The sequence below is a fragment of the Sinocyclocheilus anshuiensis genome, unplaced genomic scaffold (genome assembly GCF_001515605.1).
Source record: "Sinocyclocheilus anshuiensis isolate Anshui unplaced genomic scaffold, SAMN03320099.WGS_v1.1 scaffold2600, whole genome shotgun sequence".
NCBI lineage: Eukaryota > Metazoa > Chordata > Actinopteri > Cypriniformes > Cyprinidae > Sinocyclocheilus > Sinocyclocheilus anshuiensis.
In genome coordinates, this window is record NW_015541031.1 from 5,341 (window position 1) to 27,768 (window position 22,428).

At 38.0% G+C, this 22,428-nt stretch overlaps 1 protein-coding gene across 2 annotated transcripts; it reads left to right on the top strand.

Moving 5' to 3' along the window:
* The first annotated feature begins 2,293 nt into the window (after window positions 1–2,293).
* LOC107690526 (guanylate-binding protein 1-like) lies at window positions 2,294–19,504 on the top strand. Of its 2 annotated transcripts, XM_016488881.1 has the most exons (11): window positions 2,301–2,348; window positions 2,478–2,514; window positions 2,984–3,169; window positions 3,291–3,418; window positions 10,168–10,277; window positions 13,213–13,397; window positions 13,593–13,835; window positions 14,926–15,206; window positions 15,569–15,781; window positions 16,257–16,359; window positions 17,558–19,504. In XM_016488881.1, the coding sequence occupies exons 3-11, from the start codon at window positions 2,995–2,997 to the stop codon at window positions 18,052–18,054; spliced, it is 1,935 nt and encodes a 644-aa protein (XP_016344367.1). In that variant the 5' UTR covers window positions 2,301–2,348; window positions 2,478–2,514; window positions 2,984–2,994; the 3' UTR covers window positions 18,055–19,504. The 2 variants fall into 2 exon arrangements, with proteins under 2 accessions (XP_016344366.1, XP_016344367.1); XM_016488880.1 differs by lacking the exon at window positions 2,478–2,514 and having other exon boundaries at window positions 2,294–2,350; window positions 2,980–3,169.
* Window positions 19,505–22,428: the final 2,924 nt, after the last annotated feature.

Genomic DNA, 22,428 nt, shown 5'->3' on the forward strand with positions numbered 1-22,428 from the left:
ACCGGGTGCAGATCGTACCGGCCTGCCGCCAAACCTTCAGCCCGTGGTCGGATCCTGCGTTCCTTCGGGCAGGAGTGCCTCTAGAGCAGATGTACAGGCATGCTGTGGTACACACGGATACCTCTGCCAAGCTTAGCCAAAAACTCAGCGCATCAAGGAGGCAGAGGAAGGGCCTAGTTCGCCTGATGTTGCCGGTTCCAGGTGCTCTGGGAAAACAGAGAACTCAGCTCTCCACGTGAGAGGAGAACTCTGAATTCAGAAAAGGAGTAGCGTGCTCATAGGCAACCCTCTGATAGAGGGGAGCACTGCTAAACACCACCACAAGAACAGCCCACGGAGTGGGGAATTCAACTCCTCAGAAGGGGAGAGAACTCGAACGCTCGGAAGAAAGCACCATGCTCATAAATAACCCTCTACAGTGAGGGGAGCGATGCTTTAAAAATGTATCAACAGAGACAAACTAGTTGAGTGGAGCCCAAGGCGAGTGCCGGGGCCTAAGCCAACTCAGAGAAAGTGAACGAGTCTGACAACGCGTAACCCTTACCATACAGGATTTTAGAAAGTGCGCAGAGTGCTTAGCGTGCACACTTACCACTATGTGGATTTTAGAAAGTGCACAGAAGCTTAGCGTGTGCACTTTCCATAGTATGGATTTTATAGAGATCTGCTCACAGATGCCCAGAAGTCCTCAGCCACACAATCGGGAGTGGCAGGCTCAAAGACAACCCTCTGAGGTGAGGGGAGCACTGCCTGACTTGACCCGAATAGAGGCAGCTTATCAGAGAAGCAGCAAGTGGCCCAACTACCTGATGTCACTGCCATGGAGCGACTCATCGCTAACCCTCACAGAGAGGGGAGCACTTCTTAGCTCGACCAGAAGGGGGCGATAGATTAGAAGGGGTAACCCAGCGGGGCCCAAATAAGAGACAGTCAACGGGTGCAGCTGGACACGGTCTCATGCTCTCTATCTCGACAGAGAGCGTGGGTCTCGTATAACCAGACCCGATAGAATCTGAAGAAATAGCGGGACCCAATAACCATTCATGCATATAGAGCTTACTGCTCCTCAGAGCAGAAGCACAAAAGAGGGGTTTCCACAGAAACACAAATCCCTCTTACCTCAGGGAACGCAGTGTACTCCAACCCACTCCACAGAGGGGTGATTATTGGTTCAACCATAAGGGCAGTGTGACAGTGAGGACCCACGGGCCCGACCGTCTATGGAGCATTGAGCTCCTCAACGCGTCAGCGAGAGGAGCTCTAGCTCAGAGAACGTGCATGAAGGTTAAGGAACGATTCAAATCTCGGGAGACCTCTCAGGGTCAGAAATTAATAGTTCGCACCTGGCCAGAGGATAGGAAGCATGTCGCGAGGTATGTACTCAGAAGAGACTCATTTATGACGAAGAACCAGGTGCAGATATTCATAACAATGTATTGATAAACGCAAACGCTTTGCCACACGCTGGTGCTGCGCCACTGCTGACTGAAGAACAAGCTGAATAATGCTGACTAAAAGACGGGGAGGAGCCAAAGCTTCCTGTAGTTTTCATATGAGTTTTTAAAGGGGACTGAGGCGATCACAAATTTGTGTACAGGTTACAAAGCTAATCACACTTTTTTAAAAGGGCAGAGTACAAATGTAGGTGGGCTGAAACCCCCCTGAAAAGGGCCTACCAATGCCCCTGGCTTACACACTAAGAGTGGTACTTGAGGCACAATGTGAAATCATTCATTTATCGAGTTTGTATCATGCACTTCACTGCTCACTGATTATGCAAAAGACACAAAGAGTTTAACAAGTTTTGAATGAAGTGTTTGTTTTGTTTTGTTTCAAGATAAATGTGCAGTTTTGCATGTAATGTGTGTATTTTGGGTTTTTCTGTGTAGAGTATAAAGAAAAGTGCCCATAGTTTCAGAAACTGAAAACAGTTATTATCAAGTTAGATAATAACTTAACAATAAAACTGGAGAGTTTTTTTTGTGCACATCAATAATATTTTGTAGGAATATAGCACCACAGTACAATTCTGTTTGGGGCACCCATTTGACCAGCAGCAGCCCTGGTCATGTGATTTTGTGTTTGCAGTTGCTGATTTTGAAAGTTAAACCAAGAGTGAAACTGCACATTGCTTTTTGCTCAGTCAATAGTAGGAGGTCAAATCAGCCAAAGAGAATAACCAGAGACATACTGAGAGATCATTGACATCCCCTAACTCACTCTAGACCAATCAGCATTAAGAGTCTGGACCTAAAGGTGTGTCTAAGAAATATGGGTAGAATATCAGGAAGCTACAACATGTACACAACCCAGATTGAAGTTAGACTGAAGTTAACTAAAGCAAAAAGGTAAGGGACATTCCTTAATTCAGATAATTTAAAGCACTTGTACTGCTCTTATTAATACAAAAAGTACAATGTCCAGTGTTTTACAGTCAGCATCAGCAGATTGAATAATGTTTGTTTTTGCTCCTGCAGTTGATCATGAACTACGCATAGTTGAGATTTCATGTTGGTGATTTAATTTTATTACTCTATGTGTGTGTGTGTGTGTGTGTGTGTGTGTGTGTGTGTATTAGTGAACTTAACTTGACTTGTCTTGATAGATGTTCTGGCCATATTTTGTTAGAGCTTTAAAGGACTTTGTTTATATTACACTATTTACTTTTATTTGACCTTTCTAGTAGAAACAAGCATCAACTAAAGCCAGTCCGGTTTCAGACTGTAGCTGCGCACAAACACATCTTACAGCAACTTGTCATGCTTGTGTAATTTGTTGTGAATGTGTGTTGTTAAGGCAATATGAGAAACACCAAATTTACCCAAACATCCCCAAACAGAAAGAGGAAATGCTGCTCATGTGGGGAATTACAGTACTGTCTAATATAGGATTATTGGAGTATTTCTCAAACCCCGCTAACTTTCACTTCTACTGCACTGCAGTTAATTAAAGGAAGTTAAATGTCTTTCTGTCTGTTGGACAGCTCCAGTGGCCATGGACAAACCAGTATGCCTGATTGACACGGCGTCCGATGGGAAGCTGTGTGTCCAGCAGTCAGCGTTGCAGGTTCTGGAGCAGGTCCAGCAGCCCGTGGTGGTGGTGGCTGTGGTGGGTCTCTACCGCACCGGGAAGTCCTACCTGATGAATCGACTGGCAGGGAAACAAACAGGTTAGACCCACACAAATAGCACAGATGCCATCCAAACGCTTCAGAGAAACATCATGCAGGTCAAATCAATGAGTTCACGTGCATGTAAGTCATTGTGGGGGGTTTGGTGTGTCATTATCAGGGTTTGCACTGGGCAGCACAATTGAGTCCAAGACGAAGGGCATCTGGATGTGGTGTTTGCCTCACCCCACTAAAGCAGGAACCACTCTGGTGCTGCTGGACACCGAGGGACTCGGGGACGTGGACAAGGTGATGTAACAGCATCTATGACAGGGTTCCTCAATTAGTTTTTGCAGAGGGCCGAATTTGGCCAACAATACCAAGCCAAGGGCCACTGAACTATATATATATATATATATATATATATATATATATACACAGTATATAATTGTTATTATTATTACAATTATTATATTTCAATCATGACAATTCTCTGAACATTTTAGCATGGTGATGGATATGACAATGTTAATGTATTTGGTCTTGGCGGAACAGATCTACTATGCGGCTGCTGAATTGCTGCTGCTGTTGGTTATTGCTCTAGTTGTAGATTATTGCTGCTGCTGCAAGCAAGTACAGGAACTTGCTACTGCCAATGCATACGGTGATACAGTGCAGTGAGTATTTAAGACATGCTGCTGCTGCACAAATAGCATATAAATAACCCCGTAGCAGATCAATATAGGTGGAGCTGGGGAAGGTGGAGGGTTTCAGAGAACTCTGAAAGCGTGCTGCAGGAATCTCAAGTGAATGCTAGCCAGCCATATAAATGCAAGGCAGTAAGCTCATTGGCTGCATATGCAGCATGAACCAATCAGCTTGTGCCATGTCGTTTAACTCTCTGAATATCATCAGTTACGTTAACACCCCGTCAGAATGTGCCATTTAGAGTTTCATGACTGAACTATATTATTGTTGCTTTTGTTAAAATAAAAGATGGTCACAAGATGAATATTCAGATTTTTTTCCCCAGTAGTCTGTTTTATTCAAACAATTATGAACATTTTTGCATTTAGATACAGAAGAACTTTGCCCCACTTTCCCTAATTGCAGATTCAATTATTAGATTTGGTAGTATTAATATTTTTATGCTTTTTTTGAGGGGATCAAACTGTAACACCGTGTGTCCCAACCAGACACGACGCGATAACAAGTATCTTTTCCATGTAATTTTTGTCCTAACCACCCGTGACAGCGACACGTGACAATAAGTGACATGGGATTCTATTTTAGGAACGGTTTTTATTTTCTGCGACGTCGCGGCAGGGACAACATACAAAATATGACAGCGATAATCTCAGGTAATGATTATGTGCTTTATTCAATGTTAAAAGTGTCTAATGTGAGTTTGAATATTATTTTGCGTTATCTTTATAGCCGTAATATGACAGTGATAATCTCAGGTAATGATTATGTGCTTTATTCAATGTTAAAAGTGTCTAATGTGAGTTTGAATATTATTTTGCATTATCTGTATAGCCATAGTGAAAGCAACAATAGATATTTTACCTCAGATCTTGAAAACAAAATGAAAGCAAACTTGTACGTTAAAACTGTGAACTCACTGCGAACCAACACGTGTATTCCATAACAAAGATATCAGTCACTCGCTCGCTCGCTCGCTCGCTCGCTCACAACTGTTCAGTCCATTCACATTTGAATCATCTGAATCATCATGGCCTCCTAACAATCCCCATATCTACTGATTGGCTTCATCACTCTGTCTCCTCTCCACCAATAAGCTGGTGTGTGGTGGGCGTTCTGGTGCACTATGGCTGCCGTCGCATCATCCAGGTGGATGCTGCATACTGGTGGTGGATGAGGAGATACCCCCTGACAATGTAAAGCGCTTTGAGTGCCTAGAAAAGCGCTATATAAATGTAATGAATTATTATTATTATTATTATCTATTTTCCGTGTCCACTTTTCTTTTTTACACACTCGCCATATTTTTGCTGTCACATCGTATCTACACTGGATGCGACAAAGCTTTGGAAATCATTTGACCATTGTGTCGTTATAAATAGAATGAGGCAGCAGTTTACTGTCTGGGATTTGCCGTGTCGCGCTGCATCCAAGACAGCATCACTCATTATAATGAGTTCTATTGTATTTTATTGCGTCGCGCCGCGCGCGTCCGATGTAGACACGATGTAAGCTAATGTAGCTCTCTGATGCTACGTTTGAATTTTCATGCCACATTATTTTAAATTAGCGCGGGCCAAACTTTTTTCTCTCACGGGCCGGATGTGGCCCGCGGGCTGCCTATTGAGGAACCCTGATCTATGATATAGTCTGAAAAAACATTTATAAGAACCACTGACGAGAAAATGTCTCCCTTTACACATATTTTCTGTTTTGTCTATTGTGTATTTTTTATATATGCTTTTTATATTTTTTATATAAAGCTGAGGAAACATATTAATTACAGGAATATTGATCAGAAATAAGTCCAGGCAATTTAACAGAAGAATAAAAGTCCTGTTAGCTGATCTGCATATTAAACTTAATGAAATGAAAGTTTAGGCCAGGGAAGTCAGAAATGTTTAAGCATGTCAAATTGCCAACAGAAAATACAACGCAGCACAAAGGTTCAAAACAGCAAATGACAAAACAATCCATGTACAACTCCGACAAAGAAACAATAAAATGCTATTTTCTGTCAAGTATAATGATAGTATAAATATTATATGAATTACTGTTTGGAATTTTGAAAACTAGAAAGCTAGAAAGCTTTCATTTTTTAATATTAGTTAAAATGAACTAACAATGAACAATACTTCTAAAGCACTGGTTAACATTAAATGTTAATTTCAACATAACATATAATTAAAATTAAAAGATTATCTGTTAATATTAGTACCTGACCTAACACAAAATAACAATGAACAGTTATATTAACTAATGTTAACAAAGATGAGTAAATATTGTAACAAATGTACTGCTCATTATTACTGTTAGTTAACTAAAGTAAGTTTATTCTAAAGCATGATCTCAGTCCCACCGTGTCCAGCCCACCATGACTGATGATAATTTACAGCCAATTAGCTTATTGAATTGTGATTGTAAAATATTTTCCCTGATATTAGCTAAATGACCTTATTAGATTAAATTAATGATGAAACAGTCAGGCTTTATGAGGAATAGGCATATAACGAATAACATAAGTATAGTTTTAGATATTTGGGATTAGTTCACTGAAGATAAGGGTTGTATCTGTCTAGACAGGGTTGCAATGTCTCATATCTCTCCCTGATAGTAAGTCAGTTTCTTGCAAACCACATTAAAGCCAGTACAATTAAAGATATGTTTGTTTTTGGGAGACAATTAATTATATGATACCACACTCTTTCTTCAAAAAGATAAGCAGATCTCTATTGCTATTAAATTCATAGAGGAGTTCTCAAGAGCATCAGATTTTTAATAAAAATTGAATGAATGTAAACTAATGGCTCTCAAACACAGCACAGAACTATCTTATTTCAATGTTCATGTTAAACACAAGTTAATTCCATAGGAACTAGGATAAATAAGGATCAGCAGAACAGATGTTTTCTAAACTTTTATTTTATTATTAAAAAAAATGAAATCAATAAAACAAATTAATCACTTGTCATTAAAGGGAAGAGCTTTGCTCACCAAAGCAGAGGGAATATCACAATTAACATATGCTGCATTGGCTCTTCATTTAGATGGTAATATAACTAAAGAGATTGATAAAATACTCTTTAATTTAGTTTGGAGACATAAGATGTGTTATATAAAGAAAATGGTCAAAAATGACGGCCTTAGCTTTTTAGACTTTACTACATTAAACAACACATTCACAATAAACTCGATAAGATAACTCATGAGGATTTGGAATGTTATCCTCCAAATCCTTCCTAAGTTGGGTGGCATAAAATAATTTTTTGTTTATAACTTTGACATCAACAAAATACCCTTCCTACAAAACTAAACTTTTGGCACAGAAGCTAATCTACAAATATACATTTTCGCCTAAAAGATCATTCATATGGAACAATAGGGTTATTTTATATAAAAAGACTATCTTTTTTGAAAATTGGATGTGCTTGAATCCCTGATTACCAATTTTGTGGAGTGTATAGTAACGAATTACTGTTGGCAGAGAGTAATGTATTAAGTAATAATATTACTTTTTAAAAGAGTAACAAGTAATGAGCAGTAAATTACATTACAGTAATTAGCCCAACACTAGTTATTGTTATCATTCTGTCTGTGCACTAACAGCTTGTCACCAAAACAAACTCCTTCTGTGTGTTAACATAGCTGGCAATAAATCTCTTGCTGGGGTGCGTTTCCCAAAAGCATCATTAGGCAACTATGGTCGCAAGTTCCGTCGTTACCAACATACCGTATTGACCCGAATATAAGACGATGTTTTTTTCTTGGAAATACATCTGAAAAAACGCGGTTGTCTTATATTCATGGTCTAGACTTTGACATGTCAATAATACACCCACAACAATAGGTGGCGCCAAATACGCATAAAACGAGTGTGCCATGAAATATGTAAATGCATGTTGTAAAGATCGCGACCAAACTCCCTTTGTGATTTTAAAACGTAAGACAGTACCCAGATTTAACTTCTACTGTTAATAAGATTTTGGTTGGATGGATAGCCTTAAATGTCCTAATTCAGAGGGGCTACCTGTTTTTTTTATTTTTTAATGGTATATCAAAAAGTGTATATTTTTTAAATGTGAATGCTGGTACATTTGACCAGTTTTTACCATACTTTCAAAACAAAAAATAAAATAGGAAAAATATGCAATATGAAAATAATTGAAGACAAAATGTGTTTTACTGAGAAAAAAACAAGATTTGGTTTTTAAAAAGCCTTTTTCCAAAAGGTACATCTGGAAAAAGGGGGGGTCGTCTTATAATCAGGGTCGTCTTATATTCGGGCCAATACAGTAGTTGAACATAGTTCAGTGATTCGGTGTTTCCCATAGTTCAAACGAACATTTGCAAACTGCTTTGCAAACTTGCGTGGTTGGAACTATAGCTCTTGACCTGTGGTTAGAAGCATAGTTTCTTGTTAGTAAGACAACATTAAGGGGGCCTAATGGTTAGAGAGTTGGACTTGCAACCCAAAGGTCGTGGGTTCGGGTCTCAGGGATTGTAGGTGGGGGGAGTGAATAACCAGCGCTCTCTTCCACCCTTAATATCATGACTGAGGTGAGACCATTGAGCAAGAACCAAACTCCCAACTGCTCCCCGGGAGCCGCAGCATTGGCTGCCCACTGCTCTGGGTGTGTGTTAACATGGGGATTCACATGTAAATGGTAAGCAACAAAAACAGCTCAGATCATGTTGTTTCAGTCATACTTCGATATAGAACGCGCTATTTATTTAATGTTTTTTTTTTTTTATATTACACCATACTTTAACCCAAACTGAATAATTGAAAAAGTTTAAATGGGTAAATCTTCCATACATATTTTTGATTCTTCTTTTTCTTTTCTGACATAGTCCAATTATTGTTAAAACACACTGGACATGCTTATTCTGTGCATTTGTAGCACTTTTTGTGTGAAATCATATCTATTTTGTCCATCAAAAGTGTGCTGTCACATTAATTGAGCATGAGCAGTGTGTTTGTAACACACGAACAAAGTAGCGTGTTTGTAAATATCTAAAAAATTGGTTTCTGGGAATGTTATACAAAACATTTAACTGGTCAAATGAAGCAAAGTTACCCTCAATGTAAAGATCAGCTACAGAGAGGATACCCTGATCCCTCCAGTGAGCAGATGCACCATCCAGGGTAGAGGGGAGACACAGAGGGTTAAAATATATGCAGGAAGACATGGGAACAACTTGAGAGCCAAAATTGTGTAAAAACTTTGAAAACTTTGAGATTGTTTTAATTCAGTGGAGAGAGTGTGGCAGGGAAATATAAAAGAGCAATATAAGAGAGGATTTACAAGAAGCTTAACCATTAATAAATCCAGAGTAATATGGACCGCATATTCACAGCTCAGTAATAGAACAGAAAATTAGGAAAGGCCAAACCACCGAAATGCTTTGGCTTCTGCAGGATACTTTTTCGAATCTTTGGGATCTTGCCAAGCCATATGAATTGAGAAATAGAACTATCTAGTGTAACAAAGAAATATTTAAGGATATAGATAGGGATACACTAAAAAATATATAGAATGTGACACAGATGACTGATTATTTTATTCCCCTATTCTGACACTCCACAGTGATCAGTTTCTTAACAATTGCGAGGGAAGTAGAATGTCAGTTATAGGGCAAATTCCAAACGGAAGTGAGCATCCCTATGCCCTACTCCCTTCAAACGGCAGAGCCCTTAAAGTGTCTTCTTTGAAGGGTGCAGGGCATTACTGTCTCGTATAAGCGTTTGGAACTCCCTTGACGAAGGGAATGACTGACCAAATGTTACCTTGACAACGTGCAGCATTCAGCACTCCATCACTTGTTACATATAAATATTTCTTCTTATTATTATTATTTTATTCAAATATTGTCTAATTGTGTCTTACTTACTATTAAACTTTTTCAAACTAAACTTGCTTACACTACCATCTTAAATCATATTTCTATCACTGACTAAATATATGTTGTCTTACATTAAAATAGACAAATTTAATTAGCCTATTCTACTTATGTTTGAATGTGAACTTGAAATCAACCCCAACTTTGCTTTAAAATGCATTGCAAGATCTTCTGACCGAAGATCACGTTCACAAACGGAAATCACTTCCGTGAAGTGACCATCGCATGTTCCCTTCGCTAACGGACTTCTGGAAGGGCCCTTCATGAAGGGATTCAGTTGTTCACTTTCGTTTGGAACATCCCTACAAATGGCATCCCCTTCCCGAAGTGCCCTTCAAGGGTGCAAAAAAGCCGTTTGGAATTCACCCAATGTCCCTAGGCTGTCAGGGCTGTGTGCATGTCATTCTTGCAGTGTCCATTTTTGTCAAATGGTTGTGTCTCATCTGTCCTAGGGGGACTCAAAGCATGATACCAAGATATTTTCTCTATCTGTCCTTCTGAGTAGCACTCTAGTGCTGAACAGCCAAGGGACAATCGACAACAGAGCTATTGAAGAACTGCAGTATCCTTCCATTCCTACATTATACCTTAACTGTTAATACTTGAGTTGATGTTTGATGGTTTAGTTTGATATTCTGAATTTTCTGTCCATGAGTGGTTTTGCTTGACTTTGTTCAGTGAAAAATGTCTGAAATAGCATTATTAAACCTGTAGGGAAAAATAGCAAGTTCAAAAGATCATGGTTTAACTACTTGCCTTTTCCTGTGTTTGCTCGGTAAGAATTTAAACAGTAATGAAATTCTCATATTTCAACATGGTTAGTTCTCATTAAAGTTTTGAAAAATGCTAGAAAATTTGAAATCTGTGGAGTGGAGGGAAAAGAGGGGAGACAACACAACAATGGCTTCTGATCCAGTCAGTGTTATTTTACTCTCACGGAGTTTAAATCAATCGGTTTTGAGAAACAGTTTAAACGGTTTCACAAATGCATGCAACTAAATAAACAAATAAATTATACGTGGTTATACAAGCTCACAGAATATTGCTTCGGGGTTTCAAACTGAGGGTCACAGAGGGGAAGAGGTGGATCACACAGTTACTTGGCTGCAGCTAAATTTATGTTGCAGAATGACACACACACACACACACAAACCGTTGAGTCTAGGGTTGCACAATATATAAATCACTATATTGCTTAGTGTGATTATGAAATTGCAAAGGCTGCGATTTAACTAAAATATTATATATGCTGCGTATTTCAGAGTGAAGCTCATGACTGTGGTCTTTTTCACAGCTATGGGAAAAGTTTTTTCAGCACGGTTCACAGTAGATGCTGTTCACACAAACTCCATCTCTGCATGTGTGGTGAGTGAGTTTGGGTCACATGATGTGCATTCGAGAATGCAACACATGCTAACCATTTCACCAGATTTATCATGAAAAGTGTCTATAAACCTGCTGCCAAAATAGGCTCCCTACGGTTTTATAAAATATAATTATTTATATTAAATACTCAATCTCTTTAATATAAAACTTTTAATTACAGTACTTCTTGAGCACATGATTTTTTTTCAGTTCTTTAAATTTGTTCCACCATGTCTATGTAAATAAGTTGAGGCAGCAGTTTAAAACTACTCAGTTACCCTTCTCTTCATTTCAACATAGCCATTAGACTATTAATTTGACATTTTAATGTTTATAATATTTATTATGTCTTACCATAAGTCTTTTGGTATTGCATTATGCCTGTCTAGGTAGGGAATGGAAAAGTTTGGGAACCCATGTATTACACAAATATACACATATCCTGTGATAGCTCAAATAAATGCACAGCAATTTGTATTTGTACTCTGCAATGAAAATATTTGTGGATTAGGCTTGCTGCGGTAGTTGGAGTTACCGGCATTACCCGGTGTTCGGTCGTACACCAAATACATTATTATTTGCCCACCGCAGTACTGCCCTCACTGTCGTTTTGCTTTTTTTCAGAAATAAAAACCATTTAGTTCAGTTGGACAACAGACGCTACACTTATAAACTGAAAGCGTCTGCTCTGCTCCATATAGTGTGTGCTGCAGAGCTGCAGCAGGAGTCAGGTTTCACTGATCAGAGGGAGGGAGGCGTCGGTTGTATACGAGCATGAAGGTGCGTGCCGCGAATACTGAGGAAACTGTGGCAGATGGAGGATTTGCTTTTCAATTGAAATGACCATTTAGCCAATTTAGTTTTAATTTTCTTTTTATTTCCATTTTGAAAAGCCTGCTGTCTTTGCTGTTTACCTGACGTTACAGAGGCCTTTTTATTTATTTAAATTTTTTTATTTATTTGATTCCACAGTGTTTGCTAAACTTTCTGTAATGTATTAGTCGATATACTGTATAATACAGCATGTGGTGTATGCCACGCCTTGTCTAATTCATTTTTGTTAATAAATGTTATATAAAATTATTGTTGTGCTTTTCATTAAGAGTAATAATGCGTCCATCTTTTATTGTTTAAGTCTTAGAAAGTGAAAGGTGTAAAGATGGAAGCACAACAGACAATTATATTTTCTTGTCAAACATTACAGCAAGATCACAAATTCAAAAGTGAAAGCGTCCAGTCTTGCGGTTTTGTCGCAAGTTTATAGCCTATATCAGTGTGAAAATGTCCTCACCGTCACATCCCTAATGTGCATATGTGGTTGCATTTGTAATAACTTTTAAGACTGTTATTTTGCAGAGTTTACTGACAAATATAAGCCGTTTGATCAGCTAAAGGCTACTCAAGGAGCTCTGGAACTGAAGGAATAAATAATCATGTGAAACTCATTAAGATATGTATCCGAAATTGCCCCCTATACCCTTAAATAGGGCACTATTTGAGGGGACAGCCATTTGTAGTGGTGTCTGAATGCATAGTGGACATTCTCGAGTGCACTCATTCAATCCCACAATTCACCGCAAAAACGTGTGTACAACCGGTGCATGCTCAACGGCTAGAGAATACCCATAATGCACTGCGAGAGTCGCGCGCCGAATGAATTCCCGCGTCTTGCCAGAAGATGGCACTCGCAGCTGAATCATCCATCCATCCTTACATTTAACAAAGCACTTGTCCACGGCGTACTACAACAGGTATAAATTCAATGTAAATTCATTGTTTATACATAATTTCCATGACAGAGTTCAAGATAAATCCTTCAATCTTACTACTGGAGCTGCCAGTTTGCCAGTTTCAAATGATTATTAAACATCAAGCGCAAACTATGCAGAAGCTGCAGTTCTTCCGGTGCACTCAGTGTCCGAATTCACTCACTCATTTTCATCCACTCTGTCAAGTGAACTGTATTAGTGGCCTAATGTAGGGAGTAGTGAATGAGGGTATAGGGGGCGATTTCGGATACAGACATAGTGTTCCATTAAATGACCGAGCCATTCACACATGTAGCTCTCTATTTTCTCTATGGCATAAGATGTTCCCTGTTTGCTTAGTATCCAAACCTAAACCATCTCCAGATATGTCACAGAGTTAACTGAGTATATCAAGATCAAATCCTCTGATGAGGATGAAGACGATGAGTTTGTCAAGTTCTTCCCCAGTTTCATCTGGGCTGTAAGGGACTTCACCCTAGAACAAAAAATAAAAGGCAAATACGTGACCGAGGACCAATACTTGGAATTTTCCTTGAAGCTGAAACCAGGTAATATTCAAACTTTTAAATGATCTGACCATAAATGAGAAGGGTATGTAAGAGATACTGTATAGTCAGCCAGTCAGTTAATATTAATAATATAATTTCTGCTAAAGCATGCAAGCAATTGAAAGCAACTGGGAATGTCAATTTAGAAGCAACACTGTATTTTGCTAATCTCTTTGACAAATGCATATTTTAAAGGCGCTTCAAGAACAGTCAACGAGTTCAACCTTCCACGGCAATGTATCCGAAATTATTTCCCATCCCGGAAGTGCTTCACTTTCCCTTTCCCAACCGCCCCAGAGAATGTGTCTCATCTGGAGAGCTTGGATCCTGTGGACCTTTCCCCAGATTTCCAGGAGGTCACACAACGTTTCTGCAAGTTTGTCTTTGACAAGAGTGAAGTGAAGAAGCTGAAGGACGGATACACCGTCACTGGCAGAGGTGATTCAATGGGGTTTCTGAAATGATCTGACATAAATTTGCTATAATTGAAAATTTACAATAAAATTTATATAAATATATATTATATATAATATAATATTATAATTATAAAATAATAAACCATAAAATATGACCAAATTTACCACATTCATTTACACAAGTAAATTTCTTAGTTTGGCACAGCTGTCAGCTGTTATGAAGTAAAATTCATTGGATCCAAATTGTGAAATAGAGGAATCATTTTCATGTTTCATTTTCACTACAGAGTTTTGAGCTGAACCCCACTGAAAGTCTTTGGGATGTGCTGGAGTCGACTTTACAGAGCAGCTCGACTCTCCCATTGTCAATACAAGATCTCTGCCAAACATTAATGCAACTCTTGATGGAAATAAATGTTATGATGTTGCATAACATTGTCGAAACAATGCCACAACGAAAGCACAATATGATCAAAGCTAAATGCCATCCAAGAAAAATATTAAAGTGTGCAACTTTTTTTTGGACAGTCAGCGTAAAGTTGACATCCCAAAGACTTTCAGTGGGTTCAGGTCAGGACTCTGTGGTGGCCAGTCTTTCACAGTTTGAGCCTGATGAATCTTGTCATTATTATGCTGGAATATGGACATGGGTACGTCTATTGACATGGTTTTTTGAGAAATAAAAAGCTATGCTGCACTGCATCAGTTAGGGTTAAAAGAATCGTTGCCAAAAATACAACATGCAAGAAATATATGATTCACTGCAATAATGATCAATTATAATTAATAATGATCAAATCGCAACAATCAATTCTAAAATCTTAATGATTTGCTTATTTAACTCCAGATGGTGACTTGTTTGGCCAGGCAGTGTATGTTACCCCCATACCAGTAGGGAGACAGACTGGTTTCTTAATTGAATGTCCTTATGTCTTTGTGATTTAATAGCATTATACTGAGAGACATAATGTAAGCTAAATGCTAAATATTCCTGCTAAAATATATTGCATAAATTGAGTATCAGATATTACCATTCTTTTCTGAACTGAATATTATTAATATACAGGTTGCAAGTTAACGTTCTTTTGTGTGACCCTTCTCCTCCTCTGAAGTCCTGGGTCAGTTTGCGAAGACATATGTAGACATGATTTCAAGCGGTGAAGTTCCATTTCTGGAGAACGCAGTGATGGCCATGGCACTGATTGAGAATGAGGCCGCGGTGAAGGAGGGGCTTGAGGTGTACCAGAGTGGAATGGAGAAGCTGAAGACGTCCTTCCCTCTGGAACTGAAGGAAGTATCATCAGAGCACCAGTATCTCAGCAGGACTGCAACACAGGCCCTAATGAAGCGTTCCTTCAAGGACAGTGAGGGGACATACCTGAAATCTCTAGAGGTGATGAGCATTAAATAATTATGTTAATATAATATAATTAGACCGTTATTAAACACACTGGTCAGGCAAAATTCATGAGTCAAAGTTCCCTATAGCTAAACTTCTGGTATTCGAGGATACATTGAAATTAGGTGATGGCTGTTTGAAGGGAGTTCTGGGCATATTTGGCTAGAAAGAATCGACACCATTCTTTTTTTTATTTTGGCTGTAATGAGTGATATGACATTTTAACCATTCAAAGAAATCTAAATGCACCATCACATTCAACTTTTGATTCAGATTAAATTTTATTTTTGAAGTAGTTGTAGCCTCTAAATGGTGTTTTAAGTTTACTGTCTCTGATATTTTGTGTGATGCTGCAGGAAGGCATTAATAAACTCTTTCATGGATACTTGTATCAAAATGAGGAGGCTTCAAGGAAAAGATGTGAGAATATTCTGTCATCCCTCTCTGGAACAATGACAGAGAAGCTGAAGAAAGGATCCTATGCCATACCTGGTGGCTATGTTCTCTTCTCCCAGGACCTTGAAGACATTGTGAAGAAATATAAAATCCAAGCCAATAAAGGAGTCAAGGTGATTATCAATGTTTGACACAATTACCGCCACAACCTAGGCCTTTTAGATATGAAGAGATCTCTGTAAGAGGCTTGTCAGTGTTTTCCTAGACTATGTGTACACAGAATATAGAATCAGCTGGGAATAATAGTGTTCCTGGTTCGAATCGTTCTGGCCAAATATTGAAGTGGCCTTCAGCAGGACACTGACTACTCTGCTGGCTGAGACATTGACACTTTGTATGGTAGACTCCACCACTTGTTTATTTGATGGTTGATTTGGACAAAAGCAGAACTGCTTGATGAAATTCCTTGTTCTGCTGCATATTGTATATGACAAAACGTGTCAGTTGTGATGTAAAACCAAATTCCATGGCACTCATGCACAATGCATAGTTGGCCCTAGTATTAGTAGTAGAAGTCATTTTTTGATAGTACTAGTCATAGAGATGTGGTAGTGGTGATTCACGTTATCATGTATGTGGTGTCCACAGGTAGAAGACACACTTGAAGAGTTTCTGAAGCAGAAGTCGGTGGAGTCTAATGCAATTCTGCAGGCTGACAATAAACTGACGGAGAAGGAGAAAAAAATTATGGGTGAGAGTCTTTAGCATGAAACAATAGCTCCTTCTAGAGGAGAAAACCAGTTAATCAGAGAAATGGTGCCTGCTTTACAGTGAAACTAAAAACTTATTAATCAAATGCAGTGTATTCCTTCCATGTTCCATACTGAAATGGCTGTTTCATCTAATGATATAAACTTATTACATTTCTTAAAGAAAAAAGTCTTGACCAGGGGCACATCAGGTACTCACGAGCGAGACTATGGGTGCTCCAGAGAGGGATCAAAATGTCAAAAACAAAAAGTGGAGCCCATTGCAAGAAACAAAAATAATCCACGTCAAAGTTACATTTCTTGCATGTCAAATATCGTTAGTGTTACATAGTTATGAAGAAAACGTCACAATAGCCTTAATTGTCTTATCACCTGCATAAAATTAAGCGTAGCAGAAATGTTTTGTTAGAGAGGCGATTAAACTGCACTGCAATCATGGTGCATCATTTGGATCAGGCAGAACTCTTCACTTATGGGTTTATGATGTGTATCACTTAGGCTATATTGAGACTGCTTGCAAAAATCTGATTTTTTTTTGCATATACTGGTTTCATCCAGATGGTTGTTTAAAGTCTGGACAGCAAAAAAAAAAAAATCTGTTATTTGCAAATCTGATTTAAGCCACATTTGGAGCACATTTATTAATATTAAGCCTAAAATGTGTTTTAATGTTAGATATAAAATCAGTCTTTAAATTCAAGATATTTAAAGTGTACCTGAAGTATATGTGCAATAGTTCCACTTTAGCACAATCAAATATACTTCAGTATATCTTTAGTTGGACTTCAGCACTGCTTCTGCACAATTATGAATTAAGTACAAAATTAGCTTTGCCAATTTAGCAGACTTTAAGTATACCAGTTAATATACCAAAAGTAGAATTACAGGGTATTTTTTATTAAGCACATAAATATGTAAATGTATTTGTAGTATATGTATGAAATAAATGTATTTCAAATACATTTTAGTATATTCATATATACAGCAGGAATGTCAAAATCAGTTCCTGGAGAGACGCAGTCCTGCAGAGTTTAGTCCCAACCTGCTCCAACACTCATACCATGTGGTTTTCAAATGAGCCTGAAGGTCTTGGAGCTAAACTCTTCAGGGCTGTGGCCCTCCAGGAACTGAGTTTAATATTACAAGCTTTATTACATTTGCCTGATTGTCTTCTACCAGAGGAAAGAGAGAAGGCCGTTCTCCTGGCTCAAGAAATAAACACCAAGGAACAGAAGCAGCGACAGCTAGAAGAGAAGATGGAAGCAGAGAGAAGGAGTATTGAAGAGAGGATGAGACAGATGAGGGAGAAGATGGATGAGGAGATGAGGCTTCAGAGAGAGGAGGCCGAGCATGCCATGGACAGCAAACTGAGGGAGCAGGCCGCTCTGCTGGATAAGGGCTTTCAGGAGAAGGCTGACAGGATGTCTGAAGAGATGGAGGACTTCAGGAGGAAGAATAAAAACGCAGAGAAGGAAAGTCACAAACTGTTTGAAAAGATGATAGCAAACATGAACAAACGACACGCTGAGACTATGAATCTCATGAAGAGGCAACACAGCGAGCAGATGGAGGCAATCATGAGCATGCCGAAGCCCTCGTCTGACTCCTCCGCTCTAGTCTTACGTCTGCTACTCATTGGTCTCAGCAGCATTACCGGTGGCTCGCGTCCCTGTTAAAGCAGCCATCTATCTCTGTTGAAGCCATCTGTCTGACAGATGCTTTCAGCCAAAGCAATGTACATGTTAGATGAATGAACTAGTGATGGAGGCTGCCCATCAGGGTTCCATATCATCAGGAGCAAGTGGAGTTCAATGCCTTCTGTAATACTGGAAACATTATGTGTTTTACAGTGAATTTCTGGCAGCTGACACTTTTTAATCCCCTTTATCTTTATTCCAAAGACAAATGCTATTGTTTGTACAGAAACTGTATTTTAATATTATTAATCCCTCCCCAACCAACCCAGAACAAACTGCCTAATATAAATAATAATAATAATAATAATAATGATAATAGTGATCACAATAATGGTAATAGAATACAACAAAGATGAATGATTTAATAGTTAAATAATGATGAAAAATAAAGTAATTAAAAATAAATAAATAAATAAAAAGGTAATTGGATACCACAATCAGGAATATTACAATGTCAATTCGCTGTAATGAACAACATAAACACTGCATAAGAGAGGGGTGAAAAAGAAAGAAGAAATTGCAATAACAATGTAAATCACATTAATCCACAGGAAGTACATTTTTATCAGAGAATTATGATAAGGTATAACATTAAATCCTGAAGCCAGTGTGACACTTTGGGCAGATTTGTAGATTTCCAATGTAATAAAACTTGTCTGCGAGCCAATGAGGATGCAAAGGAAATAATGTTTAGTTGTCTTTGAGTCAAATTTGATTCATCACCTGGAGCACCAAATATTGCAAATTCAGCACATGGCTTCAGCAGGGCTTCACACACTTTAGAAAGTGCAGCAAATATGGTTGACCAGTACGCGTAAGTGTGGGGCACGTCCAGAACATGTGAGTCAGGTCTGCTTCACCTGTGTGACACCTAATACAGGTCCTGTCAAAAGTAGGATTAAAGGAGGCAATCCGTGTTCTGCTTAAATGCATACGGTGCAATACTTTAAACTGCATTAAACTCAATCGGGCACAAGAGGTACTTCCGTTCACTCTACGGAGGGCATTGCTCCAAAAATCCTCTGAAAATACTACTCCGAGCGCTTTGTCCCATCTGCTTCTAATCTTGTCTGTTCCAACACATTTTAAGGACATAAGAATTATATATATTCTTGAAACAAGGCCTTGTAGATGGTAGGGTACTTTTAACAGAGAGTCTTCAGGAGACTCTGAGGGAATATTTGGAAATGACGTGCACTGGGCATTCACACAATGATGTATCTGAAAATAAGGGAAAAGGTTGGCTGAATTAAGAGTGAATTTGAAACGCAGATCATTAAAGCTTGCAAAAAGACCATCAATATAAAGATCGCCAAACTGAGTGCACTTATCTTGCCACTGTTTAAATGCAGAGTCTAGTTTTGCAGGCAGGAATGCATGATTGTTGCATATTGGACTCAAGGGCGCTTGTCTTAAGTTCTAATGCTGACGTAGCTGGAGCTCTGCGACATATTGCTAGCTAGCAAGGTTTAGTCAAAGATTATCTGTTTAGAATGCGGTAGTGATGTTTCGTTCGTAAACGAATCGTTCTTTTTGAACGAATCTTTTTGAACGAGTCCATATTTTAAGAGTGAAATGAATAACTGGATTTGATGTGTATCGTGCTATTTTAATAGGTAAGCTAGATGTTACTAGGCCTTGTAAAGAGGTTACTGTGCAGGATTTAGATTGTGCTTCATACCTATCAGTACCTCCTGATGAGCACATCCAGTAGATTATCTTTTGGACATTAGCTGCCCAATAATAGTATAAAAAGTTATACTATTATATTAAATTATATTAATATATATTATATTAAAATCCTAGGGATTTTCCCATTCCATATAAAACTGGAAATAAGCTTATCTAGTGTGTTGAAAAAGGCTTTGGACAGGAAGATGGGGAGGCACTGAAATAGATATAAGAATCTTGGAAGAACTGTCATTTTAACACAGTTCACTCTGCCAACCAGAGATAGATGGAGAGTCCTCCATTTTGAAGATCAGGGCCTGTATTTATCAAGCTTCTCAAAGTGCCATTTTTTAAATTTATTTATTTATTTCACAAAAAAAGGGACAGTGTACATTAATCAACATTTGTGAATGTAAATGTACCCAAATTAGCCCAAAGGCTAGTTTTCATTGGTAGTCCCTTTGCCAGATGTTATTAGGCCAAAAAAACTAGAGTAAAATAAAGAAACAAAATAGAAAAACAATAACAACGAAATTCAACCAAAAATTAAACAACAAATTATACAAAATGACAATAAAAAAAAATAAAGAAATATGTATTAAAAAAATTTAAATAGAAAGCAGCTTATTAAGATATATAAACAACATTAATGTTCACATTGTTGGTTATGAAGAAGCCATTTCTTAAAATGATGCTTAAATGACTTAAATGATGCACATTCTCTAATTGATTGTGGTATTGAATTCCACTGGTGTGATGCTCTGAATGAAAAAACAGCTTGACCAAACAAGGTTTTTCTATGTGGAATTATGCAATCAGCTTTAGCTGCACCTCTAGTTACTCTGTTTTCAATAGATTTGAATTTAATAAAATCAACCAGAGGAGGAGGAGCTAAACCATGCCTAATCTTATAAACCTAACCTTATAAACTAAACAAATATTTTTAAGCTTAGCGATGTTTTCCCATCTAAGCAAGTTATACGTATTTAAGATATTACAATGGTGAAAACTAATTTTTTTTATCAAAAATTTTAAGTGCTTGTTTGTACAATAATTCTAATGGTTTTAGAATTATAGCATGTGTATTAGACCAACTTGTCAGACAATAAGTAATGTGAGAAAGAATCATAGAATGAAAATATACCTTTGCAGCCTCATTTGATAAAGAGTTTCTAATAAACCGAAAATTAACTAAGTTAAATGTTAGTCTTAAGTGCTGAGAATTCATCAAATTTACTCCTACTTTCAAACTTAAAAAAGTATAAAAGCAAGTTATCAAATTTCTTAAATAACTGGGAGAGTAAGAGTGCTTTAAGACAGCTCGAGAGGTCTCTCAAGTGGTTAGGAGTTGCCAGTAGGGGCTTGTGATGGCGCTGAGGAGACAGAGACGTGCGTGAATCTTTCAGGAGAGGAAGAATGTTCTTGAAATGTTTGACGACGAGCAGTTAATCAAACAGTTACATTTCCTCAGTTATTCAAACAGCAGCTACAGAAAACGAGCAAAGAACATTTACACTATCAAAGAATAAACACTGACTTCAGTCTAGTGTGAGTTTATGCACTTTAAAAAGTCAAAGGCATCAGCAACAGGCGATACACGATACTATCGTCTATCAGCCCTAAATTGAACGTTGTGATGACGCTTCGTTTCCTTGCCATAATGTATTCTCTTGAAAATGCTTTATTGCCAAATGTGTGTTGAATAAAACTCCTTTTTGAAAATTATTTTCATATAGTCCTTAAAAGTTTTGAGTGATATTGATACCCAGATATTTAAATTTAGATCTTACCATGCAAAAGGGAAACATGGAATCAGGCATATGCCTGGCAAGTGTGTTAATAGGCATGCATTCACTTTTAGAGATATTCAACTTATAGCCAGAGAAGGTCCCAAAATTGTGCAAGACTTTGATAATGTCATTGATGCATGATAAAGGATCTGAAATATAAAGAAGCAGGTCATCAGCATATAATGAGAGCTTATCTTCGACACCCCACTTAACCCTGCCATGAAAAAAGGGTGTAGATTTTAGTGCTAAAGACAATTGCAATTGTAAACAAAAGCACCCCTGCCGAGTGCCCCTTGACAAAGGAAAATTTTTTGACCTCCATTTATTAGTAACCACTGAAGCAACTGGAGAAATATACAGCAGACGAATCCACTCTATAAATTTGGTGCCGAATCCGAACCTATCCATAGCGAAAAAAGATAGTCCCATTCCACCCGATCAAAGGCCTTTTTGGCATCTAATGATGCTACAATTTCAGGGCTGTCTTGAGATGAGGGGGTGTAAAGAACATTTAAGAGGCGATGGATGTTAGAAAATATGTGCCGACCATTTATAAAACGATCTGGTTAACTGAGATGATATTGACTAAGGGAGACTCTAATCAAGTAGCAAGTAATTTTGCTAAAATGTTGATATCTGCGTTTAACAAAGAAATTGGTCGATATGAGCTACATTTTGGTGGATCTTTCTGGGGTTTCAACAAAAGACTTTGGCAGAGTGTAACAGACTTGATTGTATTTAATTTTCTAATTAGTTTTTGTACTTATTTTTATATTTTGTGGGTTTATGTAAAAAGTCTGCTCTATCTGTCTTACAAAACGTGGACTTTTATTTTGACGGTTATTTGCAGCCCTCGGAGTGCTAATGATTGCATCAGTAATGGAAGGGAGCA

Bases quoted from the DNA above. Each gene is read 5' to 3' on its own strand.
- LOC107690526 (XM_016488880.1), top strand. From the start codon at position 2,995: ATGGACAAACCAGTATGCCTGATTGACACGGCGTCCGATGGGAAGCTG. The intron at 3,170-3,290 runs GTTAGACCCACA...TGTCATTATCAG, and splicing joins ACTGGCAGGGAAACAAACAG to GGTTTGCACTGGGCAGCACA. The intron at 15,207-15,568 runs GTGATGAGCATT...GTGATGCTGCAG, and splicing joins CATACCTGAAATCTCTAGAG to GAAGGCATTAATAAACTCTT.